Genomic DNA, 19,874 nt, shown 5'->3' with positions numbered 1-19,874 from the left:
AACACTTTTATTGAATCCATTTAGTGAATAAAGTTGGCAGTTAATTTTTAAGCAACTGGACCAGTGTGTAGAAAATTACTGAATGCATCAAATATAATCTGACTGGTCTTAAAGTCATTAGACAAATAATTGAAGGAGTTCTTGAAAACTCTAAAACATTATTTTGTGGCCACTAAAATAATTGACTCCTATTCATGATATAAACGAGAGTAGTATTTGTGGTGTAATCATTTTTACAGAATTAGGGAAAATGTGCATGCTGTTTAACATATTAAATTTTGAAAATGACTTTAGTTTATAAGAATCACATGCTTATATGTTTTTCCCTTTATGCATTACAATATTTGACTGTGTGTGCATTTGAAAGTGCACTCATTTGGCACTTTTCCATCAGCATATTATTATTTCTACCCAGTTACTGCTGTATACTAATTTACTGTTTCCAGAGAAAAGCTGTATCTACTTTAGGAAACTCATTAACATTATTCAGTTAGTTTGTTTAATGTTAGCTATGGGGTCACCTGAGGAGTTTTCAGGGGCTGATTTATTTACAGATTGTGCATTAGATTACCGTGTGTGTGTGTGTGTGTGTGTGTGTGTGTGTTGTCTTCCCAAGTTTGACTTTGGTTATGTGTAGAGCTATTTGGCATTGGTTATGTGTAGTGCTGGAGACTGTGTTCTTATCAGTAGCTCTGACCTGACCCTTTTGAGCTATGTTATATCATTCCATTTTGACACCTTTTATCAAACTTTAATGAAATGACCCAGGCAAACAAATTGTCATTAAACTTTCCATCACTTTGTCCCTTGGTATCGTCTTTTATAAATTGGACAGCAAATGTTGTATTGATCTTCTCGTTCTTGCAGCTGAACTTGAAATGACCCAGACTGCTTGTTGTTTATGGCCCAGAGTTGCTTTTCCTTGACATTTCCATCCACAGCATGACACCCTTTTTGTTTTTCTTTCTTTCTCATGGAGATGAATGAACAAGACATACGGTATCGAGACACTCTTGGCCATGGCAACGGAGGAACAGTCTACAAGTGAGTAGTCGATTTCATTTAAACTTTCTATGCACTTTAGCCAAATGTGAGTACTCAAGTTCTCCGTGGCAAAGATATTTAAATGACCATCAGCACTTAGAGTTTATTTCCACTTTTGACTCCAAAAATTCTGCAAGGCATCTATTTTCTCAGGAATTGCTTGGAAAAGTGCATTTATATTGCCTTTTTATATTTCTGCGTCTGCATCTCTCCTGGGTGAGCTGTTAATAGTCCACCATTAGCAAGTGTACCTTTAACTGGCCTGAAGTTTAATGTATTTTTTTTCCTTCACTCTTTCACACTGGTTTTTTTTTTTTTTTTTTTGAAAACTTGTTTGCACCCTGTGCTAGTCCCCTGCCCTTTTACAGCTGTGCCCAGTGGAAAACAGCCCTTATAAATACCATTGCTGTGCCCTGTGTTGACACTGTAAGTTATTAACAAGCCTTCTTCCTCTTGTATTTCCTTCTCCCTTCACCCGAGTCCCCTGAGAGAATTTCTACACATTGATGAATATGTTAAGTTATAAAATTCTCCCAAATTCCAGTAGCAGTGATCTTACCCTAAAGGAGTGTTCATTTTCATATTAAAAAATGCTAACCGTAAAAAATAGTTCTCTCGACAGGGAAGTCTTTCTCATGCAGTAGTGCAAAGTTTAAACTACATAATGTAATATCTGGTACTTAATAGTCTGCAATGGTGTATGAAAAATATTCCACTAGGAATTAAAAAATCCATACTCTGTAAGAAAGCCCTGAGGGAGTAATAAAGCTTTCCTCCAGAGAGCTGTTTTCCATATATACACTAACTCTGCATCACATTATGATTATGTTTTTACCTTAGATGTTTTAATATATATCTTCAAAGTTGTGAAACAATTTATAATTGGTTATTAATGTTCTTAGAATTTTAAGTGCTTGCTAACCACATGACTATAGATAAAAAGTGTCCTATTGTCCATGACCATGAAGGGTCACATCCTAAAATCCCAGAACTTCTTCCATACAGAGATGCAGCCTTGGTATGGAATTAGGTTTCCCAGGGTTAGAAGCTGCTTCTCAGTCAGCTGACCCATTCACCCACTCAGGGCTTCAGTCTTCTCTGCAGGTAGAGTCAGGATGTGAGTGTGTTCTCCTGACTCTAGTTCATATATTTCAATTATTTTTTCTTATAGATGACTGCGTACTATGAGTAGTTGGTCTGAAAGTTAAGTACTTCCACTATGATAATTCAGAGAATTAAATAACAGCATATTGCCTCCACGATCCTTAGGCTGTGCCCTTAAAATATTTTCATGCCTAATGCCTCTGATGGGTTTGAGCCACTCTTGTCCTTTCCTAGATCATACTAGCATTCCTTCTCAAGCAGCCCCCAGTACTGCATAAAAAGCATCTCTTCATCTCAGTCTTCTCCTTCTTACTCTTATCTGACTTGAATTTTTACCCTATTCTGAAGGTTCTTAGGTTCAGGTGCCCTTTGAAAGGAAAGAAGAAGGAACCAGCGTGCTCTGATTTGCTTCTCTTGAGTTCACTGTAGGGAGCAATTTTCAAAGCCTTAGCCTTGCTTGTACTAATGTTTTGTGCTTATAGCCAAATATAATAAAACAGGAAGGATTTCTAGCAACTCTTCAACTCTTTGGATTCCTTTTATTGACTTCAAATGGAATCCAAAATCATTTCTGTAGATGCCTAACCTACTCATGGGTTCTGTTTAACCAGATGTTTAACTCTCATGCATGTTCATAGTTTTAAATTCAGTTTGTTCTATTGTGAATTTACTGTCCTGGTTTATTCTAGTGGGGTAGGGGAGAACATAAGCCCACCAAACTCCAGAAGGTGATTTTTATTAGAAACAATACCCCAGATGTTAAGATTTAAATCTTTTCTTTTAAAACATGGGTTAATAACAAAGGGGCAGGGGATGCAGAGAGATAGAAATAACATGCCCACCTACCAAGGAAAAGTTACAACATGAAATCATGTTAATGTTTTCACTTGTTTGCTTTTTTAAAAGTTTATTTATTTTAGAGAGAGCAAGCAGGGGTGACAGGTAGAGGGAGAAGGAGAGAGTGTCTTAAGCAGACTCTGTGCTGAGTATGGAGCCCGATGTAGGGCTTGATCTCATGACCCTGAAATCATGACCTGAGCCAAAACCAAGTCAGACACTTAACCAACTGTACCACCCAGGCTCTCTAAATCATTTTAATGTTTTATTTTTTATTTAATTATTTTGAGGAACATATAAAATAAATTTAGTATCTTCACCTTTATTAAGCCTGTAGTTCAGTGGCATTAGGCACGTTCAAACTGTTGTGCCAACTTCATCACCATCCATCTTCAGAACTCTTTTCATCTTGCAAATCTGAAACCTATGCCCATTAAACAATAACTCCCTGTTTGCCTTGGTCACCTTTTTAGCTAAGAAGCATGGCTAGAGGTTCTCCTTTCATTAGGACCACATTATTTTACACATCCTTAGCACACACAAGTTCTTTTAACTGCTGGAATGCTGTGTTAACATCCAGTTTATCCTGATTTCATTTATGTGCCATTGCTAGTGCTCAGTATGCATGTTGGAAGATTTTTGACTTTTTATTTAAAAAAAAAAAAAGATTTATTTATTTGAGAGAGAGCGCGAGCATATGGGCTCACACCCAAGTGGGGGAGGGGCAGAAAGAGAGGAAGCAAGAGAATCCCCAAGCAGACTCTCCACTGAGGTCTGAGCCCAACCTGGGGGTTGATCCCACCACCTCGATGTCATGACCTGAACTGAAATCAAGAGTCGGACGCTCAACTGACTGAGCCACCCAAATGCCCTACATGTTGTAAGATTTAATACGTTTTTGACAGTGGTTGTTTTTGGAGGGTGAGTGGCAGTAACATGATCATTTTAGGGCTTTATTTTACATAGTATATTTTTCATACAAAGAAGACATTTCTTCAGTTTGAGTGCTTAGGTGAGTCTTAAGAGGAAAGAGTGTAAAGATAACCAAATTGCATAACCAGTTGTCAATGATCATTGGTTTTCATTTCTGCCTGGGCTTCAGTTGTATTGTTCTTATATCCCTGGCTTTTAGTTCAGCACCAGGAAAAAAAAAAAAAGTGGTGTAATCGTCAAGAAATGAGAATTCACTTTACTAAAGTCTCTATAAAACTCTTTGCTGTGTTATGATTGACTTTCTCCTACACTAAGTTTACCTTAATGGTGTTGACTTTAAAAATTGTGATTTTTTTTTTTCAAACTAAATGATTACATTACAGACTATGCTACATAAACTAGATGAAGAAAATATTGGAAAATCCACTCATTGGTAACAAAACTGCCTAATGGGCCTATTTAATTTTTTTTCTTATAAAATATAATAAAACCAATAAATGCAAAGCAAAAGTTTAATATTTCTTTCTTATTTGCTCCACTTGATGGGATGTTGTGAATTTCAAGGGATATGACATCATGTGTAACTGCAGTATATACTGTTTAACAGTTGATCACATGTTCGCCCTTTAAGTCTGGATATTCCCCCCGGTTACACAACGTGAAATTCTGAGCCGAAACATTTAAACCAAGTGATATTGTGGACCTGTGCAGGGTCCTTGCTGAGTTCTTGTCTGTCTTATGATAATGACCTAGTAATTTCAGGTCGGGATTTCTTGGATTACTAATTTGGGCGAAATGGATTATAAAGGAAATACCTTAGACTAAAGTAGAGCTTACGCCTAGGAAGAAGAATAATTTAGGTTTTCTTTTGAAAATGAATGTGCTTTCATTATTGCTCCATTGCTCAAAATGCTGCATGTTGCTCCAAAAAAACCCCAAATTCAGGAAGGACACATATTCCGTCCCCCTCTAAGAGATTCACGGTGAATTTCAGAAACCTGGAGAAAGTAGAGAACAGTATGGTTGTGGTTATGGGTATCCTGCATCTGCCTCCAGCTGTGGGACCTGGGGAAAGTTACATCATGTCTTCTGCCTCAGTTTGTGTGTAAAACGGAGATAATAACATCTAATAAGGTTGTCATGAGGTTCAATGAGATGTTTCATAGAAAAGGCTCAGCACTATGACCGACCAACTAAATGTTAGCTACTGTTGGGGCGCCTGGGTGGCTCAGTGGGTTAAAGCCTCTGCCTTCGGCTCAGGTCATGATCCCGGGGTCCTGGGATCTAGCCCTGAATCGGGCTCTCTGCTCGGCGGGGATCCTGCTTCCTCCTCTCTCTCTGGCTGCCTCTCTGCCCACTTGTGATCTCTGTCTGTCAAATAAATAAATAAAATCTTAATAAAATAAAATAAAATAAATGTTAGCTACTGTTAATAGTAGCACTAATAATAGAAAAATCATTAAGCTCTGTGCCCCCTACAGTTACTTGACCATGGGGCTCTTTTTTTTTTTTTTTTTTTTTTTTTTGGAGCATCTACAAACATCTTACAGATACTGAACTGTGTAATTTGTGTTTAACTTTAAAAAATTCTGTATTATGATACTCAGTATACTTCTCTTGTTTCCTGCTATTCACTAGTTGGTATCATAAATTTGCTTATATCTTACATATAGATTTTTTTAGAAGTTCCTGAGTATTTTCTCTTTTATCATAGTTTATTTTCAGATTGCTTTAAGACACCTGGTAACATATTAAGCCCATTTTACCACCGGAAAAAGCTAGGACTCCCCGGCATGTGGCCACTCAATGGCAAAACCAGAATTCTAGCGTCTCTCCTCCTCTCTGTGTTTTTCCCCCAGGCGGTGTTGTTTCTCAAGGTCAAGCGGAGTCCATTGTGTTTCCTTGTATTTTCTAGTGTTCTCAGCCCAGTCCTAAGGATAGGATAGATGCTTTATACATGTTGGCTGAAACGAGAATGAGGCAAGTGGGGTTTTTTTCCAAGCAGGTTTTATTTTTTTTTTATTTTTTTTTTAAAGATTTTATTTATTTATTTGACAGAGAGAGATCACAAGTAGACAGAGAGGCAGGCAGAGAGAGAGAGAGAGAGAGGGAAGCAGGCTCCCTGCCGAGCAGAGAGCCCGATACGGGACTCGATCCCAGGACCCTGAGATCATGACCTGAGCCGAAGGCAGCGGCTTAACCCACTGAGCCACCCAGGCGCCCCTCCAAGCAGGTTTTAGTAGGGCTCTTTAATTGGATTCTCCCCATATCCAGCTAGTTTTAGAGCCTGTGTAATTGTTTTAGAATGTTCATCTGGAAGAATAGGAATTTCTAAACTGATGGCATATATTTGAATGATTAATTTGCTTTCAGGTGTTAAAACTGAGTACTTAGCATCCATTAACCCAACACACTAGTTACCGTCCTCTTTTTTTGGATAGTATGTCACATTGAAATGAAAGTAATTAACAGGCCCACTTACTTTGGAAACGTTCTATGATAATGAAGGCCAGTCACTCAGATTCTTTCCTCCCTAGGGGCATTGTTTGATGGAGTTGCTTAAGCTCTCGGTCCAGAAATAAAGTGATATTTAACTCTTGGACTTAAGTCATGCTAATAAGTCAGTTAGCCCATATGCATAATCTTTTATTTTTTTCTTTAATGCAAATTAGTCAGCCTAAGACTCAAATTATCAGCTTTTAGGTCATGTGTTCTAGCATGTGGGTGTTTGAAAATAGTAATGAATTGTCTGCCTCCTGTTCCTTCCTACAGTACATTAATGGTCTAACCTGGATTTGGGGTAGGATTTTCTCAGTAATATAACACGTAGCTTAAAACACTGCTGACACAGTGTTTTGAAGATTGGATATAAACCATTATTTAAGAATTAATTTGCCTGTATCTGGAGACAACAAGAAGAGGGACAGGATAATCATTCTCAAAGGGTTGATCTCTCCTCTCTTTTGTTTTACCCATTTTTTTAAGATATTTGTTGGGCAGAAGGGTGAGGATGGTCCTTGGAGACAGTGGCTGAGATCACATGAACTATTAAGTTGTGTTCTGCCCTTGTAATATGGCTGTAGAGTCCAAGTAAAACATTACATTTGTGGTTTTAGAGCTGGAATTCTGTCAACTCATTAGAGGAACATGATGTATTTAATGAAAATTAGAAGCTCTGGTGGTCAGTTACGTAAAATGAGAATACACATGAATTGCTGTCAAATGAAATGCTGTTTAGTAAACAAACTGTGTCCAAGCATGGGATTCCCGAGAGGAAAAACATAATACAAAAGAGCCCTCAATGAAAACTGGGACCATATAGGACCCAGAAAGCTCTCACTGCTCTTTCACCGGCCATCTTGAAGGTGCCGAACCAAATCAGCAGGTCTGACCCCTGCTTCTCTACCCACTGCATCAGTGACCCCACTCCTTTATATTTTTTCCCTGAGGTACATCTTGTAAATTAAGAGTAGTTTTTAAGTGGTTTTGGTATTGACCCACGAGCCAGGGCGATTGTTTGATTTATTTTAACTTTAAATTTCCAATCAAATGAAGAGCCTTTTCCTTGCAGCCAAGATCATATTTTAAACAAGCAAACAAGATATCATCTTAATGCAAAATTAAATACTGGATTGTGTTACAGTGTCATGTGACAAGCAAGGATATTAATATTTCCAGAAAATCAATGAGTATTTGTCAAATAAAATTAATTATGTATGTTTCCCTCTCTCGCTCTCCCAGCATTCACCGTTAGAGATTTGTTTCATACAATAATGTATATTGTATTGATTAGAGTCTATAGAATGAACCTGAGCTTGTGATTCTCCACACCTTTCCCACCTTTGCTTCCCCCATTCCATGTTCCTGTAACTTCACACATGCTCATATCCATTATGGCAATGATGGATTATTGGCGTCCAACCAACATGACAGGATGTTACAGGTCGCTGAGCAGAGATTTTCAGACTCTGTTTCCACCCGAATTAACTATTATTGAAATAGTTTATTGAGATTGAAGTATTGATCATTTTCTACTAACCTTGGCTTAAGGGTAGGAAGAGGAGGCGGAGGTGTTCTTAAAAGACACTAAATTTAATTTTAAAAAATCTCATTTATTTAGCCTTTTCTTCTTCCTGTTTTATAGCCCTTTTTGTTTTATTGCTTGGAAAAGGGTATCTTGGCTTTATTTTTATGACAGTATAATTATACTTCAGAAATGCACTTGATTACTATGGGTAACAAAATTGTTCTAGTATATTGGTTTGGCCAATATTGCTATACAAACAACTTTTCAGTCAATTGAGTCTGGTAAAAAATCAATACATTATGGTAATATTTCAAGTAAGAATTTGCTGAATTGAAGTATTTCAACACCATCTCCTTGCAGGGAAAAATAGTTTTAAAGTGGCAAGACTTCTTTCTAATATTTTATTTTAGTAAAAATGCTTTCTTTATAAAGAAAGTGAAAGTCCCCAAGCAGAAGTGGTTGTGACCAGATAAACGTTAGCACACGTGTATCTTTATAGGGTGGAGGAGATCTCGTTTTCCTTCTCTGGGTTTAGCAGGAGGGTACAGCATCGGGCTTTGACTTCATCCTGTAGCATGCCACTTTTGGATTCATGTGTCTAGATCTGGGTACTGAGTTTCTACAGAGAGATGTGCACAGTTCAGATATGAGCCAGAGAAGCATGGGGAAAATTCTAAGGGGACCTAGGAGTGGTGCCTCTCCAATCCTTTATACATTTGTCGAGCAGGCTTTTTCTGAGTCCGTGCCATGTGGATAGCACCCGGCTGGCTGGTGAGGGCACCCTGGCTCTAGTCGGACCATGTCCAGATGGATGAAGTAGTAAGTATGGGACTTCACAGTCTGGGGCGTATGTGGGTATGCGTGGCCTGTATGCAGGCCCCAGGTGAGGGGCTAAGGAAGGGGTGGTGATTTCTAGCTCTTTCCTCAGGAAGAATCAGGTCAGGACCTAATGGAGGAACTGGTATCTGAGTTGAGAAGTGGTTAAAAGAATTGGCCAGCTTTTAACTGAAGAAGAAACAATTAAGGGTCTCCATGACAGCTGACTTTTAAAGAGTCAGAAAAGCATTCTTGTTGACCAAGGAATAGGTTTGCTTTGTGTGTTTCTGAAGGCTAGCCTCAACTTGCTTATCTGGACTGTCCTCCCTGGAGAAGAGTTGTGTCCTGTGAATCAGGGCGGGCATCCTCCCACGGCCAAGCAGTGCACTGCACCTACTGTAGGAACCTGGTCAGCCAGCGATTCAGGAATTAACCTGCATGGGCAGATTCTTCACGGCCTGAGGATGGACACAGAGTGTTGTCTGTTGCTGGGTGGCTCTGGGAGGTGTGAGTCCTCTTACCTTAAGCAGAGCAACATGGCCGGTATTCAGAAGCCCTGAGAAAAGAATTCCCACTTAGATGTGGACATGACGTGATTGCAGAGGTCCCTCCCAAGGCTAATGTTCCAAAATTAATTCAGCATTCACCTGCTGTAAAAATACTATATCATGTGGTGCTTGGTTTTGTTCTTTAAATGTTTGTCTTACTGTATATTCATTGATTCATTGAATAAATAGAGTTGGCCCTTGAACAACACATTTGAATTGCACGGATCCACTTATATGTGGATTTTTTTCAATAAATACAGTACAGCCTGTAAGTGTATTTTCTCTTCCTTATGGTTTTCTTAAAATATTTTCTTTTCTCTAGCTTAAATACATACAAGATATGTGTTGATCAACTATTCGGGTTATTGGTGAGGCTTCTAGTTAACAGTGGGCTATTGGTGGTTAAGTTTTCAGGGAGCCAGAAATTATATGTGGAGTTTTGACTGCATAGGGGTTGGTTCCCCTAACCCCGTGTTGTTCTAGGGTCTGGGGTACTTCCTGTCACTCTGTACCAAGGACTGCTCTAAGCATTTGCAGTCCAGCAGTGAATGAAACAGATAAGTTCCTTGTGCTCCTGGAGCTCACACTTGCGGGGCATACAGACAGTAATCAGGGAAATGATTGCAAGTAAGATGATATCAGACCTTGCAGGTGCTGTAAAGAATGTAAAATAGTTGCTCAACGAGGCTTCTCTAAAGAGGTGATATTCTCGCTCAGACCTCAAGGACAGCAAGGAGCCAGTTGTGAGAAAATCTGGGAGAAGAACCCTCCAGGCAGGAGGAACCACTCTGGCAAAAGCCGGAAGATGGGCATGAACGTGTCATATCTAGGCCAATGTGGTCACAGGAGAGTGAGCTCAGGGGAGAGCAGAGAGAGGGGCAGAGGCCTGATCACACTGGATCCATCAGACCTTGCTGAATCCTTTCTAGGAAGGTTACCCCCATTCTGCCAGTGAGAAAGATAAAGCTTGGAAGGATTAAGGGACATACCCAAGATCAAATCAAGACTTAGAACTCAGTATCAAAACATTGAGTCATGCACCTTAAATATATACAATTTTTAGAAGACTAGAACTCAGACCAGGACTTTTCTTTTCTTTCTATCTTTCTTTTTTTTTTTTTTTTTGAAGATTTTATTTATTAGAGAGAGAGCCTCTGAACATGTGTAGTAGCGGGGGACAGAGAGGGAGTAGGGAGAGGGCCAAGTAGACTCTGAGCTGACCGTGGAGCCGGCATGAGGCTTGATTTCAAGACCCCGTGATCGTGACCTGAGGCGAAATCAAGAGTCGGATGTTCAGCCAACTAAGGCACCCAGGTGCCCCAAGCCAGGGGTTTTCTATTTGCCATTCACTCTCTGAGTTTCCTAATTTTTAATCCAAATTATTTTTGGATATAAGATATAAATATATAATTCTGAAAGTCAGTGATGTACTATTTCTAGTTAATTTTAGAGGCTTTTCAGTAGATGCTAAAACAGTCATTTCTTGACTGACAGAGCTGTTGCAACATAACTTGTTATTCTATCCTTTGGGCCTCTTTTCCTTATCAAAAACTTGAAATTTAATCATTGAATCCCTAGATTAATTGTATGGTTATGCTAGTGGAGGTGGTGCATCTCTTGAGTTATAAGACACATTAATTTTTTATTTTTTTCCCAGTATTTTACAGTATCTGATGTGTTAGAAAAACGTAGTCTCTTGGTTGGCATGTAGCACAAGCAAATATTTGCACACCATAGCATCTAGGGTATTTACTTAAATTACTTTTTTTGGGAAAATAATTCAATGGAAAGTCTGAAAGGCATTTAGTGTGTATAACTTTCCAGTGCGTTTTTTAAAAATTTTTTCATTGCTCTTTTTTGGTCACTTAGATGTAAGGGACCGTGTTTGTGTTAGATTGCCAGCTTACCAGAGTGAAAAGTTTCGGTTCTTATTTGTGCACTAATGCTAAGTTGGAGGGGCAGATGACCAAATTAGAAGGGAAGTAGCAATAGATACTTTGGTTGTGGGAATTAAGCATAAAGTTTCTTTAAGCATTAATTTGCTTTTTAAGTGTGACTTCGTATTACATTATCCTCTTAACCCTAAAAGCTCCATACGTTTCCTTGTTGGTGTTGCAAAAGAAAGAATGAATGTTCAGTATCACTGCTTAAAAGCAGACTTCATGGTTTTTGTTTGGTGGGTTCAAATAACAAAGTGAAAAATGTTCAGACAAAATTAGAACTTGCTTTAGGGCACAATCAATACAGCATTTTAACAAGCTTAGTGTATTTGGAAGATACGTACTGTATAGGGTTCCCAAACATTCTGATTCTATTACAACTGCTAACTATAGCAGCAAAATGTAACAATATACTTAGTCAATAAACATAAAACCCTGATTAAACCATAATTAAATTTTTGGAAAAGTTATCTAAAAACCATGAATAAACTATATTTTTACATTGTCCTAGCAACAAGATGGATAGCCAGTGAAACTTTAAAGTGGCAGAGAAAAGCATACATGGGATTAAATTCCAGAATGAATTTTTACCACAAACACATGTACTAAGTGAAGTTTCTGGACACCATTTATTTCTTTTCCCTTTTAACGTTTTTTTGAAGGGAATTCCTAGTGAGCATGGTGGAGTAGAACAGCTGGGGTCGCCGACTAAAAGGGCAAATGGGAAGTTTCCCTGCATCCCTGGCAGCCCTAGTAGGTGTCAGGGCCCAGCCTGCCTCCGTCATACTCAAAGCACAGGCGGTGCTTAGAATCAGAGTGGTCGCACTCCTGTTTTCAAACTGGGCCACCATCACAAGCCCTGGTTAGCCCCCAGCAGCACTAAGATATATATAGCTGGGGACAACAGCTATCACTGCCCTCATTTGACCCTGCAAAGAGACTGAACCACCAAACTTAATGGATTTCCCTGAGGATTCAAAACAAGACAGGGATAGAACCACCACTGAAACTCATCCTTTCTTATTCATTAGTCCCTTCCTGGTGCTCTCCTCGTGAATAATTCCACTTGGTTCTGTGAGGAGCTAAGTATGTGCAAGCCTAAGGATTTCTGCCAGCGTGTTCAAGCAAATACACTACAAGTGTACCTTTCACTTTTTGCATCAGGCACATGTACCTTAAAGAAGACCCATGTGAATGAGCTGCTGTCTTCTTTCCTCTCTCCTTCCCTAGAACTTGTAATCTGAATTAACCCAATGTCAAAAATGTTAATGCTTTTCAAACTCGAGTCACTGCAGCATGGGATTCTCCAGAAATTGCATCTTTGGGTTTTTTCCTTGTCTGTGATTTTTTGAGTGCATATTTAAGTCATTTTGGGGACCTTGATGGTGTTTCTGGCTGCTGGTCTTTACAAGGAAGTTCATTTTTCTCCTTTCACACGGACTCCTCTCCCTTTCTCCTCCCCTTAATCTTTAAGTCTGTGTGACATCTTTAAGCCTTAGTCTCCTGGATGGATTTGAGAATAGCACTTTCTCTTGACTAATCTCTACTTTATAAAATACAGTGTTATGCATATATATACACGTATGTTTATATATTTTTGGAAGTCAATAACAATACCTCAGAAAGAATGTGGTCGAATTGAATTTAGAATCCAAATGCTTTTCCTTCTTTTGTCCAAAATGTAGCTCCTCAATACACAAACACAATTCCATGTGCAGGAAGTCATTCAAATTCCTTCTCCACTCAAACACCCGATGCATTTAAAGATGCCTATCTCCGGATGGTGGAAGGTATGGTGGTGGTTTGAGTGTTGTTCAGTTTTTATGTGAAAGGAAAAGTCCCTTCAGGTTTGTTTGGACCCTGGTCATGATACGCCCGTTTCATGAAGTCTGTTATGCACAAAAGTGCACAAAATGAAGATAAAGTGCCTCTCTCCAGCCTGACAAAAGCCATTCCTTTGCAGAATGGTAGCTGCAGTGAAAGTAAATAAATGAATGGACAGCAATCACAGCCTAGTTGATGAAACTGTTCAATTAAAGCACAGGCATTTACATGGCGTAATTTCCCTAAATTGCCAATGAGCCCCTTTAGACACAACCAGTGTTCAAATTGATTTCAGCATTGATTTTGGCTGAAGCTGATAAATTTCTGCTTGTTAGTTAAAGTAATTTTGCAGAAGACTTTGTACTGCAGTATTGAAGTGTTCATTTAGCTGATGGTTAAAAGAGGAGTTATTTACAGAGGCCTCTACTGTTGTTCTGAGATGGGACAATTCCCCAATCATCTTTTACTTTTAATTTTTTAGGCTTCAGTATACCAATCAATAGGTGATTGAAACTGATTAAAACTTATCCAACCAGCTGCCTATGGCAGTTTAATTAGAAGCTGGATGATTCTTAAATTAAAGTTGTCTTGTTTTCATTGCACAGCCATCTTCCAGAAGAGTAAGGGACTAACAGTGCTGAAAACCTTAAAGTCTCACTTTGTCGAGGTATCTCACAAGTGTGAAATCACTCAGTAGCTGTTCTTAAAGCAGCTCAAAAATGTAATCAGAGGCTTTGGCCTTTATACAGATTACAAGTAATAATATATTTACTTGCTAGTCAAGGAATTTTGTTTTTGCTTTTTTTTTTTTTCTGACAAAGGGATAACCTGGAACGTAATGAGATATGTGAAAGGGCAGCTGTTGGTGACGTAGCTCTTGTTTCATAAGCCAGATGAATGCTCGAGCTGGTTTTTTTTTTTTTTTAAATCCTACAGTACAGGATAAAACTAGCTATTGCGATACCCTGCGCATCTCTCCGCTGAAAACCATCAGCTCTGAATTTATATTTTTATTTTGTTCTGAGGTCTTGATTAAAAATCAATCTCTTGTGAATAAAAAACAAGCGTTGTTATATAAATACATGTTGACTTTCCGACAAGGTTGTGCCCAGGGTTATAGAAGAGAGATTTTTTGCTTTGGGAAGAGTCCTCATACTCATTTTCTCTAGTGTGGGACAATTTCTTGAGTTTTTAATGGAAATGGGTTAATATTTCTGTCATAGGGGACATATTACATCTGGTACTACAGGGAAGAAGGGAATAAATGGCTCACTTTTCAGAGGTGCATTTACTCTTTGACCCACTAGGGTACTATTTGGTGTTCTAGGAGAGGTAATTTAGTAAATAGTACCCCAGTGGCCTGAAAAAGTTAATGCAGCTCTGAAGAGCGAGTCGTTCAATCGATTTTCCCTATTGCTTTTTAAAAATCAACACAGACCATATCCAGAGAACCTCGAAGACAACTTGAGTTAGAGGCTCTAGAAGCAACGCGTTTGTGTTGGTTCAGGCTTATTGGGGCACACACTGGACCTGACTTCCAAGGACTTGAGTCCTCCAGTGCTTATCAGAATCTTGAAGTAGTTCTTCAGCCCATCGAGCTTTGGTTTCCTTACCTAAAAGTAAGGATAATAAGAATGAGAAATTTTTGTGCAAATCTAATAGCTTCTCTATAAAAAATACAAACTGTAAAGCACAGTAGAATCACTGGTTTACAGAGGTTTTCTGAAATAGCCATTTTTAGATCTGATTTCAGAAAGTGATTTACTGTTAGCTTTCCACAAAGAAACCATGAACAGATACTCCATTATAATCAAGTCATTTCAGGAGAGAAGAATCCCAAGTAGTTAATCCTCAAGGTGTTCCTACTTTTTCCCACATGTATTGCCTCAGTCCTATATTTCTTTCACTGTTGTCATTTAGCTTTATATTTCTTGCCTCTCTGTTTTGCCCATCACATTCTTTCTGAACCTTCGATCAAGAGATCACTGTGACTATAGCTTCCTCGATCTCTAAGGTATTTAGACCATATATGAAAAGACATTACTCTAGTTGATGTGGAGAGTGTTAAAGGCTTGAACCAGGCCGCGTCAACTTATGGAAGAAATATGAAGGCCATGGTGACAGCATTAACTGAGGCAGGTGTGGGGGCAGAAAGGGTATATAACCAGAGTCATTAGAAAAAATAAGAAAGGCCAAATGTAGGGTCCCAGTAGCAGGTTCCTCATATCCTAGGTTAGCAACCAGTACGACCTGTGGATGATCTGGATCTTAAAGAGTTGTTGATATCTGTAATCTAATACATGTTTGATTTGATACTTAAATAGTCTGAGAGTCGGGGAGCTCTGTGGCTTAACCACAAATTATTTTACAATCGGTAGTCCAGCATTTGTAATGGGTTTTAGGCAGAAGGAAGGTTGGCATAGACTGCTATTGAACTCCTACAGTTTATATAAAAGCTTCTTTTTACAACTGCTGTTTACTTTGCATTTCCTATTTTAACAGCTAGAGCCTAGCTAATGTGTTTATCTATTATGGAAGGCAACAACTGTCAGTGTTGATTTCCCTGAAACGATTTGACCTTTTTTTCCTGTGGATGGCTATTTTAGTATGTGACATACTGGTAAAATCTACCTCCAAAGAAGTCTACCGTAAGAACAGATCTCTAAAAAGATCAAGCAATAAAACAAAATTTTTATTAACTGAACCACAGCTAACTTACATGTGTTTACTAAAAATGTGTCACTGAATTGAAAGATGAGATCCAGGGATATTAAAAATTAATCTCACAAGGTAACAAAAAATGTTTGTTTCGTATTTATATATATACTCACATGCATTTATGCACTTGATTTTTATAAAGGCAAAGAAGTGTTTTTCACTTGTTTGGTGTGGGCTGCAGAATCATTCAACCTTTTAGTCTTTCAGCATAATATAGTACAGTCTATGCTCACATCCCTTATTTATTTATTTATTTATTTATTTATTAGAGGGAGAGAGAGAGTGAGGGAGAGGGAAGGAGGGAGAGAGAGAATCTTAAGCAGTTTCCACATCTAGTGCAGAGCCCAAACCTGGGTTCATGACCTGAGCTGAAATCATGAGTCAGACACTCAACTGACTGAGCCACCCAGGCACCCTGGCTCTTAAGAGTTTGAGATGGAAAACCTTCTGAGTTGGAAAAAGACTTCCATTTGTTTTTCTAAATTTACCTAAAATCAGAGTTACTTTTTTTGGTCAATAAATAAAATACCACATAACAAGCAGGGGAACAGTATCTGTGAGATTGGAAACTGATGATCTCACATCGGCTAAGATATAAGAGGTATGGTATTGGTTTAACAGATACCAATTTTTTAAATAAAGAAATAGATTCAGTAATTAAATCTGAATATGGCCAACTCTCACTTTCTATGCTAATGAGAATTAAGAGTTGCACAGATAATTAAATGGATAACTAATAAAAAAAAACCCTCATTTTCGACTCTGGTTTGTCTCCTCCAAATCATACTTTTTGTCGTAATGACAGAGATCACAGAGAGGTTTCTCTTTCACCTTGTCTCCCCTATTCTGCTCTGCCTCTCATGGACATCCTGGAAATCTCTGTGGCATTCAAAGAACAGAGAAGCAAGGAATCCAATATATCCCACAAGCCGTGAAGTCTTTGCCTGGAAAGCACAGAACCCAATTTTATCATTTAGAGAAACCATTACTAGGGCTGAAGCTAGTGAGTGACAGCAGATCCATTTGTAACTTCCATTTATTTAAAACAGCCTTTGCTCACTTTCTTTCTCGCCTTTTACCTGTCCTCTAAGAGATCCAGGGAGCAACATAGTTAAACATCATTTTTCTTGCTTACCTAAAATAAGACTTTCCCTTTTTGATTACTGGTTACTTCTTAAGCCAGATCCTAAGTATTGCTTTCACCATTTTAGTGACCGGATTGTTTTCTTAGGTTTCCCATCCATTTAGAGAATTTTCCGAGGATTGATAGCACTCTATAAATAATTCACAGAGTAATTGTGTTCCTCTTTTCACTAACCTTCTCTGAAGTACGTTACGTGAGAAGTAGAACGCATCTCAGTGGCATTTATTTCACGTGGTGTAGGAAAGAGGTGCCTCTCTCCTTCCCAGGACTGTGGCAGTGCAGTTCTTGTTTTGCCTTTGTGATTAAAAGTTATCGTGCATGCAGTTACTCTTGGGATCCTTGTTCCAAGAGGGAAAAAAAGAAGAAGATGTTTCCCTACTCATTCTGATGGCCATTTTGCTAGCAAATTGGCATTTATAACATATTACCAGTTTTACCAAACTTTGAAGTATTTACCCTCAGATCTTAGGTCAGCCCCTCCATTCTTTTTTTTTTTTTTTTTTTTTTTGTTAATTCAACCATTTGACACAGAGAGAGAGAAAGGAGAGAGAGAGAGAGCACAAGCAGAGAGAGCAGCAGGCAGAGGGAGGGGCAGGCTCCCCACTGAGCAAGGAGCCTGATGTGGGACTCTATCCCAGAACCCTGGGATCGTGACCCGAGCCAAAGGCAGACGCTTAACCGACTGAGCTGCCCAGGCGCCCAACCCCTCCATTCTTAACTTATATCCTACCTCACAGTTGGTAGAGAAGCACAGATGCTCCCTATTACAATTTTTTTTCTGCTCATGATTTAAAATAATTTGATTAGAGAGTGTATAGAAATTAATATGCAGAATAGTGCCAAAGAAATGAGATGCCTACTTTAATTGTATGAGAGTATACAAGCTTTATCAGAAAATATATGATCAGCTCTAGGTTATTTATTTTGTGAACAGGAGTCAGCTGGGACGATTCATATTTTTATGATTCTCCTAGAACTTGAAATTCTAAGCATAAATAATTTCAGCAAACATTGTAAAATACAGATGCAGTTGATCTTTTTTATGCATGACATAAATTTGTGTGGGGGTCCAGATGTTGGAGTGTGAACACAGGTTGTTTCTCCCTTATGTCCTATGTGAATATAGGACTTTTTAGCATTTTGTTTTGAGATTTTTCTTTATACCCTTTTAAAAGATTCTTCTAGAAATTCACTTTATTCCCTGGACTGATGTATCTTTTAACACATTCTCATTAGGGTTTAGATTGAAGGTGAGTCCAACCTTCTAGCCATATATATATTGTACTAGACCCATCTTTAAAATTTCAGAGAGCACATAATAGCATTAATTGCATTTGTCACCACGTATAGCTTTGAAATCAGTCCTGTGGTTTTTTGAATACCTCCTCTGGGCAAGGTACTGCACTTGGCAGTGGGGGGTAACACCAACATTCAGGGCCCCAGGGACACCATCCTCTAGGTTCTGTTGCTGGTTTACTGTCTGTACTGTTTCATCTCCTTTACTGGTTTTATCTCATCTTTCTCTCTTCTGAATTTGGAGCGCCTCGCGTTCAGTCCTCGGACCTCATTTCTACTTAATTTAATTCCTGAGAGAGTTTTTGTGGTTCTGTGGCTTTACATATTATCTACATGTTGATGAAACCCAAAAGTGTATCTCCTACTCAGTCCTCTCTCCTGAACTTCAAATTCCTATCTAAGTACCAGAGAATGTATTTTAGGGCTCTCAAAATTACCCCAAATTGAACTCTTGTTATCCTCTGAAAGGTGCTCCTTCTACAATTTTTCCAAACTTGATAATGGAAACTCTATTCCATAAGTTGCTTATGACAGAAACTTTGCAGTCATTCTTGATTCTTCTTTTCCTTCCAGACTATCCACCAAATTTACACACAAATCCTGTTGATGCTCATGGAGCTAAAAAGTACAGGATTATATGGTGTAAGGCTGAGTAGGTAAAGTTCCTCTATTTCTGTGAATAAATACTTTGATTCAATCAGCTTGAAATTTTAAGTTTATTTTGCTCATCCCCATATTTTATAAATCCTCTCTGGCCAGAGTCTTTTGTATCATTTCCCCCTTTCCACATCCACAATTACTACCTGGGTTCATTTAATCACTTCTTGCATAGACCTGTAGCAGGTTTCTAAGTGCTCCTTCCTCTCTGGTTTCTCCTCCTTTTTTGTGGTAACCTGCAGCCAGAGTAAGGATTTTAAAATTAAGGTCTAATCCTATCATTCTTATATCCAAAACCCTTCAGTGGCTTTGTATTGGCCTGTAAATTGGGTTCAGCAAAATTTCAACAACAGTAATAAAAGCTGAAAGACTCAGTTTTCCTGAGAGAAAATAATTGTCTCAGTTAAACTCTCGCTCAAGAGTGAGGGCAAAATAAATACATCTTCAGAAATGAATATTAAAGTGTGTGTGTGTGTGTGTGTGTGTGTGTGTGTGTGTGTAGGCAGAGAAAAAGAGAGAGAGATAAAAAGAGGGGGAAGACATTAGTTTATTACTGAAAGAAGTACTTTAGGTAGAAAGAAATGGAATCCAACTGAATCCAGAAAGGAATAAAATGAAAGAAGACATGATGACTGTTTAGATAAACCTGATTATATAAAACGATAGTCATGATTAATTCAGGGACATCAAAATGAAGTCAAAAGACTGGACAAAATAATATGAGATGAGAAAGGCTGGTTGGAATTAAAATTTTTTTAATTCCAAAAAATTCTAAGTTTTTAAGAAATGTCTCTTTTTTTTAAGATATCTTTTACTCATCTGAGAGAGGAAGCAAGCAAGAGCATGAGCAGAAGGGAGGGTCAGAGGGAGAGGGAGAAGCAGACGCCCTGCTGAGCGGGAAGCCTGACATGGGGCTCAATCCCAGAGTCCTGGGATCAGGACTTGAGCCAAAGGCGGATCCTTAAGTGACTGACCAGGCACCCCAT

At 38.6% G+C, this 19,874-nt stretch overlaps 1 protein-coding gene across 10 annotated transcripts in view; it reads left to right on the top strand.

The window, feature by feature from the left end:
- The window catches only part of MAP2K5 (mitogen-activated protein kinase kinase 5), a 249,466-nt gene that overhangs the window by 52,935 nt on the left and 176,657 nt on the right, over positions 1 to 19,874 (top strand). For all 10 annotated transcript variants that reach the window (XM_032864619.1, XM_032864618.1, XM_032864617.1 and 7 more), the window contains exon 8: positions 980 to 1,044. In XM_032864619.1, coding sequence (XP_032720510.1) covers positions 980 to 1,044 — 65 coding nt within the window. The remainder of the gene's footprint in view (positions 1 to 979; positions 1,045 to 19,874) is intronic.

Source organism: Lontra canadensis, unplaced genomic scaffold (assembly GCF_010015895.1).
Source record: "Lontra canadensis isolate GAN:19392208 unplaced genomic scaffold, GSC_riverotter_1.0 scaffold28, whole genome shotgun sequence".
Classification (NCBI taxonomy): domain Eukaryota; kingdom Metazoa; phylum Chordata; class Mammalia; order Carnivora; family Mustelidae; genus Lontra; species Lontra canadensis.
This window is presented reverse-complemented; position numbering and strand designations above follow the sequence as displayed.